Genomic DNA, 22,744 nt, shown 5'->3' on the forward strand with positions numbered 1-22,744 from the left:
GTAACTGAGCTCCTATACTCTGCCCAGAGACAGGAGAAGGCTCAATCCACTTTCTGAAGGCTTTAGACAGCCAATGGAAGCCTTAGAAAGTGCAACGTAACAGCACAGATTCTGTAGTTTCGAAAGGGACTAGAAAGAAGAACTACATTTCTCAGATCCCACACTTCCTGGTTGACTTTTTGTCATATGAGTTCTGTCATACTCACAGACACCATTCAAACAGTTTTAGAAACTTCAGAGTGTTTTCTATCCAAATCTACTAATTATATGCATATTCTCATTTCTGGGCAAGAGTAGTAACCACTTTAAATCGGGTACGTTTTTTCATCCGGCCGTGAAAATACTGCCCCCTATCCACATCAGGTTAAACTCTATTCCTGCCTGGTCGATGGATGGACGGTCTGTAAGGTTGTTACTAGGAGCTAATAGACAATGTCTGGGACAAGGCCTTGTGGTAACACAGTCCACAAACATCTGTCTCCAGGAGTGGACATGAATCCAAAAGCCAGGGAGGATAGCATGACCTGTGAGACCAGCTCAGTTTTGCATGTGCACAATATCATCCACTAAGGCACGAAGATTACAATCACCCACCACCAGGACAAACCTAAGGAAAGAGTGTTTTTGTAACACTAATTCATTTTTGTTTTGTTTTGGAAATGATGTCCATATCTTAAAATGATCATGGCAAATGAAGACTTGATTGTAGGTGTTACTGTAAAACGAATAATAAGGGGAAATAAAACTAAACTTGTAAACCAGAGAAGATGCAATACAAAAGAGCGTCCTTATTTCATTATGTGTTATTTTTAGTGTTTATACAGTTATGCAAATTAACCACTCCTCACCTCTTTACCCGAGATCTGTCTCAGCCAGCAGGTTTTGTGGAGCTTGGGGCCAATTGATAGCACTGAAGCGGGAACCATGCACGTACAGAAAGTCTGGCATGACTGAAAGATGAAATCTCATTAATATGATTTGATAGGTGACTAGTGAGGGGGATTCCTCACTAAACTCAGCAAAAAAAGAAATGTCCTCTCACTGTCAACTGCGTTTATTTTCAGCAAACTTAACATGTGTAAATATTTGTATGAGGATAAGATTCAACTACTGAGACAAACTGAACAAGTTCCACAGACATGTGACTAACAGAAATTGAATAATGTGTCCCTGAACAAAGTGGGGGTCAAAATCAAAGTAACAGTCAGTATCTGGTGTGGCCACCAGCTGCATTAAGTACTGCAGTGCATCTCCTCCTCATGGACTGTACCAGATTTGCCAGTTCTGTGTTACCCCACTCTTCCACCAAGGCACCTGCAAGTTCCCAGACATTTCTGGGGGGAATGACCCTAGCCCTCACCCTCTGATCCAACAGGTCCCAGATGTGCTCAATGGGATTGAGATCCGGGCTCTTCGCTGGCCATGGCAGAACACTGACATTCCTGTCTTGCAGGAAATCACGCACAGAACGAGCAGTATGGCTGGTGGCATTGTCATGCTGGAGGGTCATGTCAGGATGAGCCTGCAGGAAGTGTATCACATGAGGGAGGAAGATGTCTTCCCTGTAACACACAGTGTTGAGATTGCCTGCAATGACAACAAGCTCAGTCCGATGATGCTGTGACACACCGCCCCAGACCATGACAGACCCTCCACCTCCAAATCGATCCCGCTCCAGAGTACAGGCCTCGGTGTAACGCTCATTCCTTTGACGATAAACACGAATTCGACCATCACCCCTGGTGAGACAAAACCACAACTCGTCAGTGAAGAGCACTTTTTGCCAGTCCTGTCTGGTCCAGCGACGGTGGGTTTGTGCCCATAGGCAACGTTGTTGCCGATGATGTCTGGTGAAGACCTGCCTTACAACAGGCCTACAAGTCCAGCCTCTCTCAGCCTATTGCGGACAGTCTGAGCACTGATGGAGGGATTGTGCGTTCCTGGTGTAACTCGGGCAGTTGTTGTTGCCATCCTGTACCTGTCCTGCAGGTGTGATGTTCGGATGTACCGATCCTGTGCAGGTGTTGTTACACGTTGTCTGCCACTGCGAGGACGATCAGCTGTCCGTCCTGTCTCCCTGTAGCGCTGTCTGAGGCGTCTCACAGTATAGACATTGCAATTTATTGCCCTGACCACAGCTGCAGTCCTCATGCCTCCTTGCAGCATGCCTAAGGCACGTTCACGCAGATGAGCAGGGACCCTGGGCATCTTTCTTTTGGTGTTTTTCAGAGTCCGTAGAAAGGCCTCTTTAGTCTCCCATGTTTTCATAAGTGTGACCTTAATTGCCTACCGTCTGTAAGCTGTTAGTGTCTTAACGACCGTTCCACAGGTGCATGTTCATTAATTGTTTATGGTTCATTGAACAAGCATGGGAAACGGTGTTTAAACCCTTTTCAATGAAGATCTGTGAAGTTATTTGGATTTTTACAAATTATCTTTGAAAGACGGGGTCCTGAAAAGGGACATTTCTTTTTTTAGCTGAGTTTAGAACAAAACAGGACCATGATTTGTTTGTATTTTTACAAAATGTAGACCTATACACTTTGAATAGTCAAATAACAAAAGCAAACTAATGATAACTATTTACTTGAACACGGAGCAAAACACAAAATTAAAGTGACTTGGATATACTTTGGAACAGTAATGCATTGAATGCAGTGGGATCCTCATCTTATTTGAGTGTTGGATTTAGGGTTGGGGTCAGTTTGTATTGAATGCAATCAATTCAGGAATATAAATTATATTCCAATGCAATAATTGAAAAGAAGTAGGATAAAGCAACGAGGATTGTCTCTGAATGGATCAAGTTGAAGGTTGATTGACCAAGCTGAGTTAACAAGGTGTGTGTAAATGTCCATTGGCTCATTTCTCTGGTTGAGGGGATATGACACCACTCCCTTTTTACTGGTAGGCCTATCGGATGAGAGCATTCTGTAGGAAATGCTACCCAGCCATTGGAAGGGAGGTTGAAAGGAGCACAAGTAAAAACAACCATTATTTTATAAAGTATAAAACTGATCAAGTGTATTTCATCCTCATTGTGCTTTCTTAGGCCTTCTAGTAAGACAATGGCCAAATAATAATCACTTGTAAAAAAAAAAAAAAAAAATTTAAAAAAGAGGAAAAAAATCTGCGGTCATGCTGCCAGCATAATATCCTGCTGCTAGGAGAAAGGTAATCATTTTTTCTCATCTTTCTTTTTGCAGGTTTATCTGCATATACCCTTCCTATGTAAACTGTAAGAAGACCCTTGCAGAGGGCAGACGGATACCCGCTGAAACGGTAAACCAAACCTGCAGGATTATTTTTATTTGTTTGGTTCAATACATGGTGGACCACTTGCTTTTGCAGATCTATCCTGGTGAATGTGTACACACCCCCACCACTGGTCTACCACAAACTCTTTCTGAAACAGATTTTTGTTGTTGTAGTTTGTCAACACGAGTGTTGAGGGACATGCCTGACATCTTGGTTTTCATCTCTGTCTCCCCAACCAGGCAGTGGAGAACCCTACTTGTGCTGAGATCCGTCATGTGTTGACAGTAGGGGGGGCAAATGTTCTTATGGAGGTAATGGCAGATCTTACATCCAATAATGGATTGCATACGTTTAAGTGTTTTTACATGCTTTAAATAAGAGGGTAACTCGCCTCATTCACTACCGTTTGTGTAGCAGTAGCTCCCACCGAGGTGAATCTACAACAGCCATTTTCCATTGTCAAACATTTTTAACATTTAGTTATTTAGCAGACGCTCTTATCCAGAGCGACTTACAGTAGTGAGTGCATATATTTTCGTACTGGTCCCCTGTGGGAATCGAACCCACAACCCTGGCATTGCAAGTGCCATGCTCTACCAACTGAGCTACACGGGACCAAATGTAATCATAGTAGGTTAAGGTATGGCGTTTCCCAATTTATAAGTCTCTCATTGTTATTTTACTTATCTATCACAGAACGAGATGTACTCTAGAGAGTGGAACAGGGATGTGACGTTCAGAGGAAGAGTGCGTGTACAGCTGAAGCAGGAGGATGGAACTCTGCTCAGACACGATCGCATCATTTGAGTGCTTGTTTGTGAAGGGGAGAAGCAATGACCTATGGCTGAAGTTAGTAAAACGGGAAGCAATGTAATTAGTTTTACCATCACCTGCCTTGGGTTATTTAACATGATTCTCCTCTCTGATCCATGTTTGAAAGTTCTGCACTACAGTCCTTCTCTAACAATGCCCTCCTCCATGTTACACATTCCTGTTTGTGGATGCAACACAGTTGTGTAAAACGCACTTTAGTACTACAGCTTTATTATCCTGTCTGAATGTCCCCTGAGGGTAAAGATGTGATGATCTACTGTGCTGAGATGATCCCCAAACTGAAGACCCGGACCGGTGGAAAAGCAAGAAAAAGAGGAAGTAGCCACACAAAGTCCCCCATGTTGCTGTTAGTATTGTTACTGTGCGAAACCAACAAAGGAAGGAAGTCTTTCGCAAGGAACTGGTACAGTGGCAGAAAGAATGAAAGAAGACTCATTTATGTGATGTCATTATTTTGTATAGGACTGCATATGTGATGTTTATGACATCAGTCACATGTAATTGTAAAAATACATATGTTGGGGATACGGTGCATTCAGAAAGTATTCAGACCCCTTGACTTTAAAGCCTTATTCTATTTATTTTTTCCCTCATCAATGAACACACAATACCCCTGAATGACAATGAAAAAACAGGTTAGACATTTTTGCAAATGTATAAAATAAAAAAACATAACTTTTACCTAAGTATTCAGACCCTTTACTCAGTACTGTGTTGAAGCATCTTTGGCAGCGATTACAGCCTCGGGTCTTCTTTGGCATGACACTACAAGCTTGGCACACCTGTATTTGGGGAGTTTCTCCCATTCTTCTCTGCAGATCCGCTCAAGCTCGGTCAGGTTGGATGGGGAACGTCGCTGCACAGCTATTTTCAGGTCTTTCCAGAGATGTTTGATCAGGTTCAAGTCCGGGCTCTGGCTGGGCCACTCAAGGACATTCAGAGACTTCTCCCGAAGCCACTCCTGTGTTGTTTTGGCTGTGTGCTTAGGGTCATTGTCCTGTTGGAAGGTGAACCTTCGACCCAGTTTGAGGTCCTGAGCGCTCTGGAGCAGGTTTTCATCAAGGATCTCTCTGTATTTTGCTCCGTTCATCTTTGCTTCGACCCTGACTAGTCTCCCAGTCCCTGCCACTGACAAACATCCCCACAGCATGATGCTGCCACCACCATGCTTCACCGTAGTGATGGTACAAGGTTTTCTCCAGATGTGACGCTTGGCATTCAGGCCAAAATGTTCAATCTTGGTTTCATCAGACCAGAGAATCATGTGCCTTTTACTGAGGAGTGGCTTTCGTTTGGCCACTCTACCATAAAGGCCTGATGGTGGAGTGCTACAGAGATGGTTGTCCTTCTGGAAGGTTCTCTGGATCTCTGGAGGAACTCTGGAGCTCACCTCCCTGACCAAAGCCCTTCTACCTCGATTGCTTAGTTTGGTCGGGAGGCCAGTTTTAAGAAGTGTCTTGGTGGTTCCAAACCTCTTTCATTTAAGAATGATGGAGGCCACTGTGTTCTTAGGGACCTTCAATTTTGCAGACATTTTTTGGTACCCTTCCCCATATCTGTGCCTCAACACAATCCTGTCTCGGAGCTCTGTGGACAATTCCTTTGACCTCAGGGCTTGGTTTTTGCTCTGACGTGCACTGTCAACTGTAGGACCATATATAGACAGGTGTGTGCCTTTCTAAATCATGTCCAATCAACTGAATTTACCACAGGTGTACTCCAATCAAGTTGAAGAAACATCTCAAGGATGATCAATGTAAACAGGATGCACCTGGGAAGTACGAGTATTTGTAGATGAAAAATGCATATTTGGCATACATTAATGTCATAAATAGACAAGATATTGAGTTTCTTAAACAAAGGTGCAGACGGAACAGGGCAATTAGAGGTGGCTAGTCTTGCAAATGCATTTTGTATGATGAGTAATTTCTGTAGGCAGGAGGTGTATGTACTGGCCCAGACAATATTACAGTAATTGAGATATGGCTAAATTAAACTATAGTATTGAGTAAGCAAGCTTGATTAACCAAACCAGTAATCTTTCTGATGATACCAACAGATTTCTTCACTTTGCTACAGACAATTTGAATATGATCTTTCCAGGATAGCTTTTCATTAAGTAGAAATCAGAGGAATCTAGTGGATGTGACTTGTTTCATTTCATTCCCACCGATTTAAGATTCTGGCACTTTTTTATTTTAAATATTTTCTTTTACAATATTTCTTATTCTTACTTGTGAATACAATAAAGTCAGATTTTCTTATTATTTTCTTTACATTTTAAAAGGTATTTGTTTATCTGGAACCATTCAGAACATTTGGCTTCATTAATTAGTGTATCAAAATTAATGTGCAATAAAATCAAATTGGTATCATCAGCAAAGAGAATGGGAAGTGCAGAACACCCAGCAGCACGGACCTCGATATAGATTAGGAATAACAAACCCTGTGGCACTCCACAGGATATCTTGGCCCTGGTAGATGCACAGCCGTTTGCATAAACAGATGTATCTCTATCATAAACACAACTATATAACCAATTATATGTGTAATCATGAAAACCTTAATGTAATTTAGAAGGTAATATTTAATGATAAACCGTGTCAAATTCTTTGGATGTACTGTAGGTCTATAAGTCTACGCCTAGCCATCATTTCAGCTTTCATTTGATGACAGCAGAGTTTATTCCAATAATGTGCAAGAGATGTGTCTGTGGTTAGAATTGGGGGGAATTGCTTTAGTAAGGATTTGCCTACTGTATATATCGGATGTTGTTGAATAGATGGTATCAACAGCTGCTGATGTAGTTTCCTGTGGGTTTGCTTCAGTTCTCCCTTGTGGTTAAAAACTGAAAACATTTAGAAAGGAAAGCTCAAAGATGGGGTAAGTTTGAGTCGTATTTTCAGTAGAAATGTAGGTGAACTTTTGTGTAGCCCCTGTTTAAGTTATTTACTTGTGGATGGAAGATACTGTGATAGACAATAGTTTAGTTCCTAGACAATAGCTTAGCAGTAAATTGTAAAGGCCTTTTCCAGCAGTTTTGTGGCATTGTGAGAAGGAATTTACCCTTCAGTTCCTAATTATGCAAACTAACAAACAACATTCTGAGTGTATTGTAGTCACCAGCCTAGTCTCAGCATTTTGTATTATTCTGTACGTAAATCCGAGACACTCCATTTAGTATGATATGGTACGGTTGGTATGGTTGCATAAGACGGATGGTTACTTAAGTCAAAATCAAAAGTAGGGTGGATGGGCGGGCGTATAACATGAACAGCTTTATCATTTTAGCTAATTAGCAACTTTTCAACTACTTGCTACACTACATTTGTATTTATTATGTATCCCCATTTAGTCACCAGCCTAATCTCAGAGCATTTTGTATTATTCTGTACGTAAATCCTTGGGTCCAGCAAAATTAAGGCAGTTTATAAAATGTTTAAAACATTACAATACATTTACAGATTTCACAACACAGTGTGCCCTCAATCCATGTGTATGTAGTACATATGTTTTTTTATTTATTTATATTTTACCATGTAAGTTGACTGAGAACACATTCTCATTTACAGCAACGACCTGGGGAATAGTTACAGGGGAGAGGAGGGGGATGAATGAGCCAATTGTAAGCTGGGGATGATTAGACAGCCGTGATGGTATGAGTGCCAGATTGGGAATTTAGCCAGGACACCGGGGTTAACACCCCTACTCTTACGATAAGTGCAATGGGATCTTTAATGACCTCAGAGAGTCAGGACACCCGTTTAACGTCCCATCCGAAAGACGGCACCCTACACAGGGCAGTGTCCCCAATCACTGCCCTGGGGCATTGGGATATTTTTTAGACCAGAGGAAAGAGTGCCTCCTACTGGCCCTCCAATACCACTTCCAGCAGCATCTGGTCTCCCATCCAGGGACTGACCAGGACCAACCCTGCTTAGCATCAGAAGCAAGCCAGCAGTTGGATGCAGGGTGGTATGCTGCTGGCTATGTTAATGTGTTAATGTGTTTGTGTTTGGTAATGACTGTGCTTATGTTTGTGTTGCTTCACAGTCCCCGCTTTTCCATAATGTGTTTTTTTAATCTGTTTTTTAAATCTAATTTTACTGCTTGCATCAGTTACTTGATGTGGAATATAGTTCCATGTACTCATGGCTTTATGTAGTACTCTGCGCCTCCCATAGTCTGTTTTGGACTTGGGGACTGTGAAGAGACCTCTTGTGGCATGTCTTGTTGGGTATGCATGGGTGTCCGAGCCGTGTGCCAGTAGTTTAGACTAGAGGTTGACCGATTATGATTTTTCAACGCCGATACCGATTACTGGCGGACCGAAAAAGCCGATACCGATTAATCGGACAATTATTTATACATTTTTTATTTTTTACTATATATATATATATAATTTAAAAATATATATATATATTTATGTAATAATGACAATTACAACAATACTGAATGAACACTTATTTTAACTTAATATAATACATCAATAAAATCAATTTAGCCTCAAATAAATAATGAAACGTTCAATTTGGTTTAAATAATGCAAAAACAAAGTGTTGGAGAAGAAAGTAAAAGTGCATTATGTGCCATGTAAGAAAGCTAACATTTAAGTTCCTTGCTCAGAACATGAGAACATATGAAAGCTGGTGGTTCCTTTTAATATGAGTCTTCAATATTACCAGATAAGAAGTTTTAGGTTGTAGTTATTATAGGAATTATAGGACTATTTCTCTCTATACCATTTGTATTTCATATACCTTTTGACTATTGGATGTTTTTATAGGCACTTTAGTATTGCCAGTGTAATAGTATAGCTTCCATCCCTCTCCTCGCTCCTACCTGGGCTCAAACCAGGAACACATCGACAACAGCCACCCTCGAAGCATCGTTACCCATGCAGAGCAAGGGGAACAACCACTCCCAAGTCTGAGCGCGTGACGTTTGAAACGCTATTAGCGCACACCCCGCTAACTAGCTAGCCATTCCACATCGGTTACACCAGCCTAATCTTGGGAGTTGACAGGCTTGAAGTCATAAACAGCGCAATGCATTGCGAAGGGCTGCTGGCAAAACGCACGAAAGTGCTGTTTGAATGAATGCTTACGAGCCTGCTATCGCTCAGTCAGACTGACTATCAAATCATAGACTTAATTATAACATAATAACACACAGAAATACGATCCTTAGGTCATTAATATGGTCGAATCCGGAAACTATCACGTTTATTCTTTCAGTGAAATACAGAACCGTTCCATATTTTATCTAACGGGTGGCATCCCTAAGTCTAAATATTCCTGTTACATTGCACAACCTTCAATGTTATGTCATAATTACGTAAAATTCTGGCTAATTAGTTCGCAATGAGCCAGGCGGCCCAAACTGTTGCATATACCCTGACTCTGCGTGCAATGAACGGAAGAGAAGTGACACAATTTCACCTGGTTGATATTGCCTGCTAACCTGGATTTCTTTTAGCTAAATATGCAGGTTTAAAAATATATACTTCTGTGTATTGATTTTAAGAAAGGCATTGATGTTTATGGTTAGGTACAGTCGTGCAACGATTGTGCTTTTTTTCGCAAATGCTCTTTTGTTAAATCATCCCCCGTTTGGCGAAGTCGGCTGTCTTTGTTAGGAAGAAATAATATTCACACAGTTTGCAACGAGCCAGGCGGCCCAAACTGCTGCCTATACCCTGACTCTGTTGCAGAGGTGACACATTTTCCCTAGTTAAAAGAAATTCATGTTAGCAGGCAATATTATCTAAATATGCAGGTTTAAAAATATATACTTGTGTATTGATTTTAAGAAAGACATTGATGTTTATGGTTAGGTACAAGTTGGAGCAACGACAGTCCTTTTTCGCGAATGTGTACTGCATCGATTATATGCAACGCAGGACAGGCTAGATAAACTAGTAATATCATCAACCATGTGTAGTTAACTAGTGATTATGATTGATTGATTGTTTTTATAAGATAAGTTTAATGCTAGCTAGCAACTTACCTTGGCTTCTTACTGCATTCGCGTAACAGGCAGGCTCCTTGTGGAGTGCAATGTAAAGCAGGTGGTTAGAGTGTTGGACTAGTTAACCTCTCTGGGCCAGTGGGACGCTTGCGTCCCACCTACTCAACAGCCAGTGTAATCCCGTGGCGCGATACTCAAATACCTTAGAAATGCTATTACTTCAATTTCTCAAATATATGACTATTTTACACCATTTTAAAGACAAGACTCTCGTTAATCTAACCACACTGTCCGATTTCAAAAAGGCTTTACAACGAAAGCAAAACATTAGATTATGTCAGCAGAGTACCCAGCCAGAAATAATCAGACACCCATTTTTCAAGCTAGCATATAATGTCACATAAACCCAAACCACAGCTAAATGCAGCACTAACCTTTGATGATCTTCATCAGATGACAATCCTAGGACATTATGTTATACAATACATGCATGTTTTGTTCAATCAAGTTCATATTTATATCAAAAACCAGCTTTTTACATTAGCATGTGACTAGCATGTGACTAGCATTCCCACCGAACACTTCCGGTGAATTTACTAAATTTCTCACGATAAACGTTCACAAAAAACACAACCATTCTTTTAAGAATTATAGATACAGAACTCCTTTATGCACTCGCTATGTCCGATTTTAAAATAGCTTTTCGGTGAAAGCACATTTTGCAAAATTCTGAGTAGATAGCCCGACCATCACAAGCTAGCTATTTTGACACCCACCAAGTTTGGTACTCACCAAACTCCGATTTACTATTAGAAAAGTTTGATTACCTTTGCTGTTCTTCGTCAGAATGCACTCCCAGGACTTCTACTTCAATAACAAATGTTGGTTTGGTTCCAAATGATCCATAGTTATATCCAAATAGTGGCGTTTTATTTGTGCGTTCAAGACACTATCCAAAGGGTAAAGAAGGGTGACGCGCCCGACGCGTTTCGTGACAAAAAAATTCAAAATATTCCATTACCGTACTTCGAAGCATGTCAAACGCTGTTTAAAATCAATTTTTATGCGATTTTTCTCGTAAAAAAACAATAATATTCCGACCGGGAGTCGTTGTTTTCGTTCAAAGAGAGAGAAAGTAAACATGGTGTCGGCTCGTGCACGCGCCTCCAGTCTCATTGTCCTCAGATCGACCACTATCCAAATGCGCTAATGTTTTTCAGCCATGGCCTGCAAAGCCACCATTCATCATTCTGGCGCCTTCTGAGAGCCTATGGGAGCGTTAGAAAATGTCACGTTATGCCAGAGATCCCCTGTTTTGGTTAGAAATGATCAAGAAGGCCAAGAAATAGTCAGAGAGAGCGCTTCCTGTTTGGAATCTTCTCAGGTTTTGGCCTGCCAAATGAGTTCTGTTATACTCACAGACACTATTCAAACAGTTTTAGAAACTTTAGGGTGTTTTCTATCCAAATCAAATTATATGCATATTCTAGTTACTGGGCATGAGTAGTAACCAGATTAAATCGGGTACGTTTTTAATCCGGCCGTGCAAATACTGTCCCCTATCCCCAACAGGTTAACCGTAAGGTTGCAATATTGAATCCCCAAGCTGACAAGGTAAAAATCTGTCGTTCTGCCCCTGAACAAGGCAATTAACCCACCCTTCCTAGGCCGTCATTAACTGACTTGCCTAGTTAAAAAATATTTATATATATACACAAAAAAAATACAAAAAAAAACATATATATATATACATTAAAAAAAAAAATAAAAAAAAAAATAGGCAAATCGGCTGCCAAAAATACCGATTACCGATTGTTATAAAAACTTGAAATCGGCCATTCCGATTAATCGGTCGTCCTCTAGTTTAGACAGACAGCTCGGTGCATTCAACATGTCAAAACCTCCTCCACTTTGAGGCAGATGATATTGACATGCATATTATTAATATTTGCTCTGTGTACATCCAATGGCCAGCCGTGCTACCTTGTTCTGAGCCAATTGCAATTTTCCTAAGTCCTTTTTTTGTGGCACCAGACTTCTCCCCATCTTAGCTATTACTGTATCAATATGTTTTGACCATGACAGTTTACAATCTAGGGTTACTCCAAGCAGTTTAGTCATCTCAACTTGCTCAATTTCCACGTGATTTATTACAATATTTAGTTGAGGTTTAGTGAATGTTTTGTCCCAAATACAATGCTTTAAGTTTTAGAAATACTTAGGGCAAACTTATTCCTTGCCACCAACTCTGAAACTAACTGCAGCTCTTTGTTAAGTGTTGCGGTCATTCAGTCGCTGTGGTAGCTGATGTGTATAGTGTTGAGTCATCCGCATACATTGACACTCCGGCTTTACTCAGTCAGTAGCGTGTCATTAGTAAAAATTTTAAAAAATCAAGGGGCCTAAACAGCTAAACTGGGGAAATCCTGATTCTACCTGGATTATGTTTGAGAGGCTTCATTAAAGAACCCTCTGTGTTCTGTTAGACAAGTTTCTCTTTATCCACATTATAACAGGGGGTGTAAAGCCATACGTTTTTCCAGCAGCAGACTATGATCGATAATGTCAAAAGCTGCACTGAAGTCTAATTTTATAATTTCTCTCAGTGTCACGGTTGTCGCAAGGAGAGGACCAAAATGCAGCAGGGAAGTGTATACTCATCTTCTTTATTTCGGACAAAGAAGGGAAAAAACAAAATAAACACGTATACAAAAACGAACTAGACAGTCTTGTCAGGCACACACAGCAAAACAAGAAACAATCTCCCACAAACACTAAATATATAGGACTCTCAGAGGCAACTAGAAAACACCTGCCTCCAATTGAGAGTCCAACCCCAATTAACTAGACATAGATATACAACTAACCAGAAAGAACATAGAAATATTAACACAGAACATAACCCGGAACTAACCAACCAAACACCCTACTAAATAAACCACCACCCCGAACCACATAAACAAAATACCCTCTGCCATGTCCTGACCAAATTACAATTACAAATAATCCCTAATACTGGTCAGGACGTGACATTACCTACCCCCCCCCCCCCAAAAGGTGCATACCCCGGATGCACCTCCATGAAAAACATAAATCCCCCAAAACACACAAAAAAATCCCTTTAAACAAAAAGGGAGGGAAGGGAGGGTGGCTACCGTCACCGACGGCACTTGTGCTACACCCCCCCTCCCCAACCCACCTAAACTGGAGGTGGTTCTGGCTCCGGTCTTCTACCCTGTAGACTGTAGGGAGACTCGCTTGGTTCCGAGCTGTAGGCAGACTCACACAGTTCAAAGTTATATTTAACCTCACTCGGTTCCGGACTGTATGCAGACAGACTCACTCGGTTCCGGACTGTATGCAGACAGACTCACTCGGTTCCGGACTGTATGCAGACAGACTCACTCGGTTCCGGACTGAATGCAGGCAGACTCACTCGGTTCCGGACTGTATGCAGGCAGACTCACTCGGTTCCGGACTGTATGCAGGCAGACTCACTCGGTTCCGGACTGTATGCAGGCAGACTCACTCGGTTCCGGACTGTATGCATGCAGACTCACTCGGTTCCGGATACTCTGGACTGGACACTGTTGCCGGATACTCTGGACTGGACACTGTTGCCGGATACTCTGGACTGGACACGGTTGCCGGATACTCTGGACTGGACACGGTTGCCGGATACTCTGGACTGGACACGGTTGCCGGATACTCTGGACTGGACACGGTTGCCGGATACTCTGGACTGGACACGGTTGCCGGATACTCTGGACTGGACACTGTTGCCGGATACTCTGGACTGGACACTGTTGCCGGATACACTGGACACTGTTGCCGGATTCTCTGGACTGGACACGGTTGCCGGATACTCTGGACTGGACACGGTTGCCGGATACTCTGGACTGGACACTGTCTCTGGACTCTCGAGGCTGGGCTGACGCACTGGAAGCCTGATGCGTGGGGCTGGTAGAGGAGGTACCAGGCTGGAGACACGCACCTCAGGGCTAGTGCGGGGAGCGGGAACAGGACGAGTCGGACTGGGCTGACGCACTGGCAGCCTGATGCTTGGTACTGGTACTGGATGTGTCAGTCTGGGGACACGCACCTCAGGGCTAGTGCGGGGAGCGTGAACAGGCAAAGTCGGACTGGGCTGATGCACTGAAAGCCTGATGCGTGGTGCTGGTACTGGAAATGCCAGTTTAGGTACATGCACCTCAGGGCTAGTGCGCGGAGCAGGAACAGGCTGTACTGGACTGGGCTGACTCACTGGAAGCTTGATGCGTGGTGCTGGTACTGGACGTGCCAGACTAGGGGTTTGAACTTCCGGGTCAGCACGAGAGGCAGGAACTGGAAAAACTGGGCCATGAAGGCGCACAGGCGGTCTTGAACGCACCTCCTGCACAACCCGTCCTGGCTGGATGGAACTAGCAGCCCTGTACGAGCGGGGTGCTAGTACAGGGCGAACTGGGCTGTGCAGGGGCCTGATGGTTGCCGTGCGTAGAGCGGGAGTAGGGTAGCCTGGTCCTAGGAGGCGTACCGGCGACCAGACGCGCTGTGCAGGCATCCTCCTACCAGGCTGGATGCCCACTCTAGCACGGCATCTGCGAGGGGCTGGAATAACTCGCACTGGACTGTGCGTGCGTATGGGCGAGATCGTGCGCACTTCTGCAAAACACGGCGCTCTCCACTCCATACGATCCTTACTATAAGCATGGGTAGCTGGCTTAGGGCTCACCCTTGGCCCAGCCAAACTACCCGTGTGCCCCCCCCAAAAAAAATTATTGGGGATGCCTCTCGTGCTTTATCGGCGCGTATATAGCTTCGTACCGACGTCTCTCCGCCTTGGCTGTCTCGATTTCTTCCGGAGGGAGACGGTAGTCCCCAGCCTGGTGCCAAGGTCCAGCCCCGTCCAGAATTTCCTCCCAGGTCCATTTCTCCTGATAGTCCATATATTTGTTCTTCTGCTCCTTACCCCGCTGCTTTGTCCTTGATTGGTGGGAGATTCTGTCACGGTTGTCGTAAGGAGAGGACCAAAATGCAGCAGGGAAGTGTATACTCATCTTCTTTATTACGGACAGAGAAGGAAAACCAAAATAAACACGTATACAAAAAAACCACAAATGAACTAGACAGTCTTGTCAGGCGCGCGCGCACACAGCAAAACAAGAAACAATCTCCCACAAACACTAAACCAAACACATACTGTTGATGATCAGTTTCATGAGACGGAGATCAAGTCAAGGCGCCGGAGAGGGTGGATTCAATTATCGTAAGGCAGCTTTATTAAGATACAAAGATATTTGGCATAGCGTGCACGGACTCGTTCCGTCACCTCTTAAGGAGACAGCAGAAGAGAGCCCCGAAAACATGTTGTGTTTACATTTTATACAGTGTAACAATAATGAAATGACGTAGGTTGAGTCTGGTAGATTCGCTCTCCTGACTGGTCGATGAGTGTTGAGGGCGGTCCCGTCCCCGACTAATGTCGACTTCTCATTGGCTCTTGACAGTGTTCTTTGTTCTTGAAACCCAGCCCTCAGGGATGTGTGTGTGTGTGTGTGTGTCAGGAGTCTACTCAGCCTACACTACTTCTAGCTTATCTTCATGTGTGTACCCGAGAGTCAGACACCCAAGGACAGTGCCTGTTTTTATGCTACAGTTAAGACAGTTTCTGCTACCAGCCCCTCCTGTACACCTGTCCTTGAGCGGCCCCACAACCAGGCATTGTGTGTGTGTGTGGGTGGTTAGGATTAACTGTTCTGCAAGATGTTATCTTGGTATAATGATTGTGTAAGGTTACTGGCAGTGTTTAGGCAATATCGCATTAGTATCAAGAGACATAAAGAATATATTTATTACAAATCCCCCTCTTCACGTCTCCAAAGAGACGTGACCACCAAACAAGTTTAAAAGTAAGTTTGCAGAAGCAAATTTTTAGTCCCCCTCTTCACGTCTAAAAGACGTGACAACTTCCGGCTACACCTAACATGTGCTGGGTACCAGTCACCCAGGAACTTAAAACCTTCACACCCGGAAGAATAACATTACACGAACTGATTACACAAGGTTGGAGTAAAACACAAATTTGTCAAAGACAAATTTTGTGAGTCCCCCTCTTCACGTCTCACAAGAGACGTGACACATCTAGTCTTGAAATATGTAAGTAGGTTCTGCTTCCTCAACAGTAAACCAATGATCATTGCCCAGAGCTGGATTCTGTGTCCTCTGGGGTCACTTCCATCAAAGGCATCATTCCGGTTGCCCATCTGCTCCGTTATCAATCTCTCCAGAATCCTGGAAATGAGACCTCTCGCACACGGGACCAAACAACAACCACACAACACAAACACTCATACCGGTGAAAGCAGCCCATAATACAGTTCTTACAACACTTTTCCATTTACCAAACATGGGCTGTGTTATCAGGAATGTACGTACAGCAATGAACCTAATCATTCTACCTACACCATCCTCCTTTGCCAATAACATATCGAGAGTCAGTCTATTTTACCAGGTCATGAGGGGGGTGGCGGATAATTGGTCAGAGAACCTCTTTACTGCATCCCCGTTTTCATTCATGAATCTCTGTTGATTATAAAATATGTCATTAATCCCATCCACATTTTTATTTGTTGTCAACCACCAAAATAATGTAGGGTTAAAAACTTCACATATTTGATTCATAGCTTTGTATTCATCTGGAACTTTCCTGAGGATGCCAATAGCATCCATCTAGACAAAGCTACTCCCATCCTGGTCAAAACTCCTCCTGTCCCTACTTTAGCCTCCTATAACTGGCCTCTGATGACTAACTCGAACTGGTTGGACCAATAACCCCAGGGCGCAAGGTCCTAACCACCCTTTGTGGTAATTTCCGTCGTATGCGGCCTTTGCTGGTACTAGCCCACCCTTCATCAGTTATAGGTGCTGTGAGGTTAAACATTTCCTATTCATCTTTCAAACCTAAGTCAGTCACATTCACGATTACTTTCAGCCATTATAATCATCTAAGTTCTCGGTGCCATTCTTGTATCTATAACACTGGTATTCATCCGGAATTTAGGTGAACCGAGGTGGGTTGGCTGAGTACTTCAATCTGGCCAACCCCAATTCCTGTACAGTTGTCTGCTTCCCCAGGAAATTGTTTAATGTTTACCTTAAATTCTACATCTTGATTTTCTTTAATGCCTTATTCTGTATGTCACTCATCAGTGTATTATATAGTTTATCTTCTACTTCTTCTCAATGGCAACGGTATCGTATGATTTGTACCAGAAGGTGGTGGATCTGAATGTATCAGTCAGATTAGACTATGATGCAGCTCAGAGTCTCTACTCTTCCCAAAAACCGCCAACCCTCTCCCGGCCTTAGTCTCTCTGCTAGGTATCACCCCATACTCACACCTCTAGGAGCACACACAGTGATGAACGGTCGGGATAGGAAATCTTCGTTAAGGAGGTAACCCCCGGACCCTATTGGTATCGGTTCTTCTCCTAACTCTGTGTGTGATCAACAGTGTTCATATGTGTACATACCTCCTTGCAGTGGGTAACGTGGACCCAAGTGACTCTCTCAGCTTTTCTAATGGCAAAGGCAGTGGCTTAACAGAACCTGGTATGGGCCTTCCCAACGGTGTTGCTTCCAGTTTTTTCTCCTCAGGGACTGGATCCACACCCAGTCTCCTGGTTGGATTGAGTGAATCACCTTCTCCTGTAATTCACCTGTTGGACACAAAATCTTGGACATACGGGTTTGGTTAACAAACAGTCTTCTCATGAGCTCTGCTAGTATTTCTTCAACTTCTATGTCTACCTGTTCTGGTATCTCTAACTCTGTCATTCTATAGGCTCTACCTGATTAGCTAAACTGTCATCCATCATTTAAAGAGATGGCTCTAGTAAACCAACTCTAGGGATAATATCTTGACCTAATATTCTAGCTACCATAATCATGTCCACCAAGTAAGTTGGGAACGCTTCTACCCATTTGCTATACTTATCTGTTATTGTTAAACACCCCTTCTTCCCCTCAATCCGGAATAGTTCAATAAGTCAATTTCCAAATGTTGGAATGGATATTCTACAAAAAATGTATTTTGTTTAAATAATTATCCTAACCTGTTCTATCACCTGCTCTACCATACTCCCCCTATTTATACATGGCTCAAGCCATGTATCAATATTGCTGCATATCTAAACAAATTATCCTTATGTCAGCCCTTCTCTTGTAGGATTGCCCCCTTTTATTTCCCACATGTCCAATTCTCCCTGGGGCCTTCATCCTCGGCTATTCTGTAACAATTCTCTGTCAAGTGTTTTATCTTCTTTAAGATGTATCTGTGCTGTTTTGTATGGTTTTAAATGTCTCTGTGCTTGTCTATGTAAATAGTAACTTTTCTCTCCTTTCTTATTTCACCGGTTCTAGTCAATGCTACTATTTCGGCCTACTGTGCAGGATAGTGTCTGGGCAATGGTTCAGTGTCTAACACCTGAAACCAACTAAGCTTTCATATCTCCTCCTAGCGAATTTACCAAACAAAAACTTAAAATTAAAACTAAAATACATGCCTGCCAATGGAGCAGATAGTCTCTCCATGAATTAATATCCTAAAGCTAAGTGAACCAAATTCTCTTCCTATCTACTCCTGCTGGCCCCCCTTCTTTCTTCCCGCTACTCCCCAACCCTCAAGGTTACAGCAGTGCAGGGGAGGATCTCTCTGTCTGCCCTTCTATCTGTCTCCAGCTTTTTCTCATAACAGAAAGCATCAAATCTGGGTTGTTTCCAAATATTGACTAAATGTCTCATTGTCTCCTTGGTTGCACTCCTGAACTTTAGAAAAATCAACCTGTCTAGATATTGCATATCTACTAAAATTTATCTCGATACCCTCAATAATCCTGGATCACCTACAGATGTCATGTATCCCTGTCCTGTTGACATAAGTCTACCATTATTAAACTTATTCACAACAAAATATAGTAATACTAGTATATCAATTCCACAGCCTTGTTGTGTTAAATCTCTTACACTGAATTCAACAACAGCTGACTTCCTAAGGGAAAATAAACGTATCTAGATCATGTAAAAAATACCCTTGCTACTGGTCAAAATATTTTCAAATAACATAGTCAGATCAAAATGACTAATCTGATTTACTCCACCAAGAAAAATTATTTTACCCTTATTGTTCTAGGGAAATAGACTTAAGGAAGCCTACCCTTAGTCTAAGGCTTTGCCCTTTTAGTCTTCTCATTGGTTCAAATTGTCAATTGTGTCTAAGAACTTTAACTCCATCACAATTATCAGTTCTCCAAATTCCCTTAATCAATATCACCAATGACCTTAAATTCACCATCCAAATGGCTTTTCAATGTGGCTGATCAGACCACACAGGAAAAGTCACCAGAGGGGTTAAAAAGTCATACCACCCTTTCAGAACCGTGTTTCTTACTACATTAAACAAATTAAAGCTAAGAACTTTATCTACATTTGTATCCCAGGTTCCCAGAACATCCCTTATCAAAAGAATTTCGTGTGTTTATTAAAACTCAGAAAACAAAACTTCCAAAATGCCATGTGTGTATACCCCTTTAAGATATCCTGTCCCTAGGATTTTTCCAAAGACAGTTAAGCGCTCCATTTTCCATAAAATAACCACTTGGTCAGCATTTCCTCATACTACACCGATTCAAAAACCCAAACGTTAACTACAAACAAAACCTAAAAATACTTTATAATTCCATTATACTCCCCCCGGTCATTGGTTTTAAACTTATTTGAACATGCGCTACCCTTGGATACAATACTGTACTTCAAACCTATTAAACTCCCCTACTTTAACATACTGCTTGACTAATTTAACCCAAGATTGCTTAAAACCTTAAACCCCTTCAGTTTGTCTGCAAACCGACCCATTCTGTTTGCTAGGAATACCCTGCCATTATACACAACTGTGTTTAATGTGCACCGTCCCTGTAAAAATAAAATTAACTCCACCTGCAATTCACTTTACTAACTTAATATTTTTCCATGCAATGTTCAAATCCCCACCAGTGAGAGTTCCTAAGGATACTCCGGCAATGATTATGAAAATAACAAACAGGGGAGCTGATATCCCCAGCCTCTCCCAGGGAGGGAGATAACCCGACCCTGGGCGTGGCGCCTTAGGTCGTGGAAACGGGAGCTGTGGTCCCATTTTCCCCAACTAAGGTTTCAGTGGATGGAATCGAATTTTAGGGCGCGCAAATCGGCCCTGGTTTCAGTCAAAGTTCTGGAAGGGGTTGGGGCCGGAGTGCAGTGTGTAAGGTGGTGCCACAACATAGTCCCAATAGTAAGCCCCATAATTACCATACAAATAATAAACGCCCTGGTGGATATTCCCAACCTCTCCCAGGGATATATTAGCCTCCTACGCCCTTCCACCTGGGCCTCCTCCTTCATCAAGGTCCACCTCAAAGGCGGCATTTTGGAGTCCTAATTGGAGGAACGCAAATCGTTCCGTACTTCTGCAAGAGTACGTGAAGGAGTTGGGGCTGGTGTGTAATGTGTCAGGTGGTGCCAAGGTGCGCCTGATTTACCTTTGACCTGGACAGAGTGTGAAGTAACTTCCTTCACTTCGTACGGTCCAGTCCACCTGGGTTCGGACCACTTTCTCTTGTGGACCCGGACCCTCACCCAGTCCCCAACTTTTACCTTAGGTGACTGGTCCTCCGGCAGCTCCCCCTCTTGGGCCTTCCGTACCTGCGCAGAGAGAGCTACAGAAAGTTCCGTCAGTTTTCTCACATAGTCAGACATTCCTATTCTCAGCACATCAAGAGGGGGCATATGACCTCCCTCCCTTGGTGGGCCAGGCATGACTCTCCCCGTCATTATCTCATGGGGAGAGAGAGATGGGTCCCCGCCAGTCATGGCCATCAGTGCCAGTGGTAGGGCTTCCACCCAGGTTAGCTTCGAACCTGCACATACCTTAGCAATCTTAGCCTTAAGAGTTTGATTTGCATGTTCCGCTAGGCCCTGAGATTGTGGCCTGTACACTGACCCGAATTTGTGCACAATTCCAAACCTTTCCTCCACCTGTCTCAGGTGTTTATTGCTGAAATGGGATCCGTTACCGGAACGGATTTGTCTCGGAACCCCATACCTAGGTATGAGGTCTCTTTGCAGCCATTTGATGACTGATTTGGCATCTTCCCGTGCCGTTGGTATTGCCTCTACCCACCTAGAGAACCTGTCTACCATTACTAACAGGTACCTTTTTCCTCCCACCACGTTATCTGCTCCCATGTCTGTGTAATCTATACTAATGTCTTGGAAACAGGCATTGGGTACTGGGTAAGATCCCATGGGCGTCTGGTATCTGGTTTTTTATATGGAAGCGCCCTTCTAGTCTCCTCTATGGCCCAAACTCCTATTCTCAATTCTGCTTCAGCCTTTTCTCTGTTTTTAGTTCCTTGTTTCTTAAACATATGCCTTCTGTTGCCTTCCACTTCCCCTGCTATTCCTTTCTGCACTACCTCCTTCAACCCTTCTTCCATCACTAACAGCTGGCTTTTAGTGGGGGCTCCCCCGCTAAAATAGCCCGCCTGTGTCCATGTCAGTTTCACTTCCTCCCACACTTTTCTAATTGCTTTATACTGTTCCTCTCCTCCCGCTCTATCCTGTATTTTTTGTTCCAAATATTCACTGAATTTAAGTTTAGTCGGCGGAATAGACGCCATATTTATTTATGAATTACCCACTATCCTTTGTATACTTAGCCCGTCGTTGGTCAAGACCAACGATGTATTCACGGTGCCGGCACAGTCTTGTCTTACCTCTGGTGCCCCACCCTCGTAAACAAAGTTATTTTAAAATATTAGGACTAATATTCTGAATAGGCTAAAACATTAACCCGGTCAATACCAACTCCCCGGTGATTACCTCAATTTGGTGTTCAATGTTATTTAGGTCCTCCTCGGTACTTACACATCAAACCCTTACTCAGTTCTATAGACAGACAGATCGCACACCCGGGCTGAAACCCAAACTATTGGTATCGCTTCGCGCCTTCGGGGTACGTACAAACAAAACGCTCTCAAAACAGGGCCGGAAACAGATTCCAGGCGCCCTGGAGGCGCACGAATCCCTCCCTAAACAAAGTCTTAAACCGGAACTATTTCTAGATGTCCGGGACGAAACTAAACACGTTATCACAATAAAATTTCGGGACTTCCGACCAAAATCGGCTTATCTAGCTACTTGCTACTCCAATCATTCCCTAAATGAAGTCTTAAACCGAAACCAGAATAAATTCCGGAGATCCGGGACGAAACTAAATAATTTTAACTGGATTATTATTGTTTGAGTTATATCTACTTTAACCGACCCGCTTATGCTGAGTGTTCCCTCCTGGTCAGCCAGTTCAGGAGGCCTTCTCTAGTTAGCAGTCGTCACTATCAATGTTGTGCCACACAGGCTATCAGTTTTAACCGGGAAGAGTCACACAGACTCTTTGACCCACACAGGATCGCCACACAGGCTCTCTATCTTCACTCTTATGCCACACAGGCTCACAGATCCACACAGGATCGCTCTATCCAGTCAAATATCTTTGTAATCAGCCTTGTCAACATAATACAATTTAGTATAAAATTTAACAACAATTCATACTCACGCCCAGTACTACTGATCAAAAATTTGGATAAGA

General features: G+C 43.0%; 1 protein-coding gene and 1 non-coding gene across 2 annotated transcripts; one reads left to right on the forward strand and one right to left on the reverse strand.

Annotated features, from left to right (window-relative positions):
* The first annotated feature begins 388 nt into the window (after positions 1-388).
* LOC115148341 (signal recognition particle 19 kDa protein-like) lies at positions 389-4,394 on the forward strand. The gene is made up of 4 exons (XM_029690261.1): positions 389-399; positions 3,207-3,282; positions 3,498-3,569; positions 3,955-4,394. The coding sequence occupies exons 1-4, from the start codon at positions 389-391 to the stop codon at positions 4,063-4,065; spliced, it is 270 nt and encodes an 89-aa protein (XP_029546121.1). The 3' UTR covers positions 4,066-4,394.
* Positions 3,801-3,874, reverse strand: trnaa-ugc (transfer RNA alanine (anticodon UGC)). The gene has a single exon. It is a non-coding gene; the product is annotated as a tRNA-Ala (tRNA).
* Positions 4,395-22,744: the final 18,350 nt, after the last annotated feature.

This window comes from Salmo trutta, chromosome 15, assembly GCF_901001165.1.
Source record: "Salmo trutta chromosome 15, fSalTru1.1, whole genome shotgun sequence".
NCBI lineage: Eukaryota > Metazoa > Chordata > Actinopteri > Salmoniformes > Salmonidae > Salmo > Salmo trutta.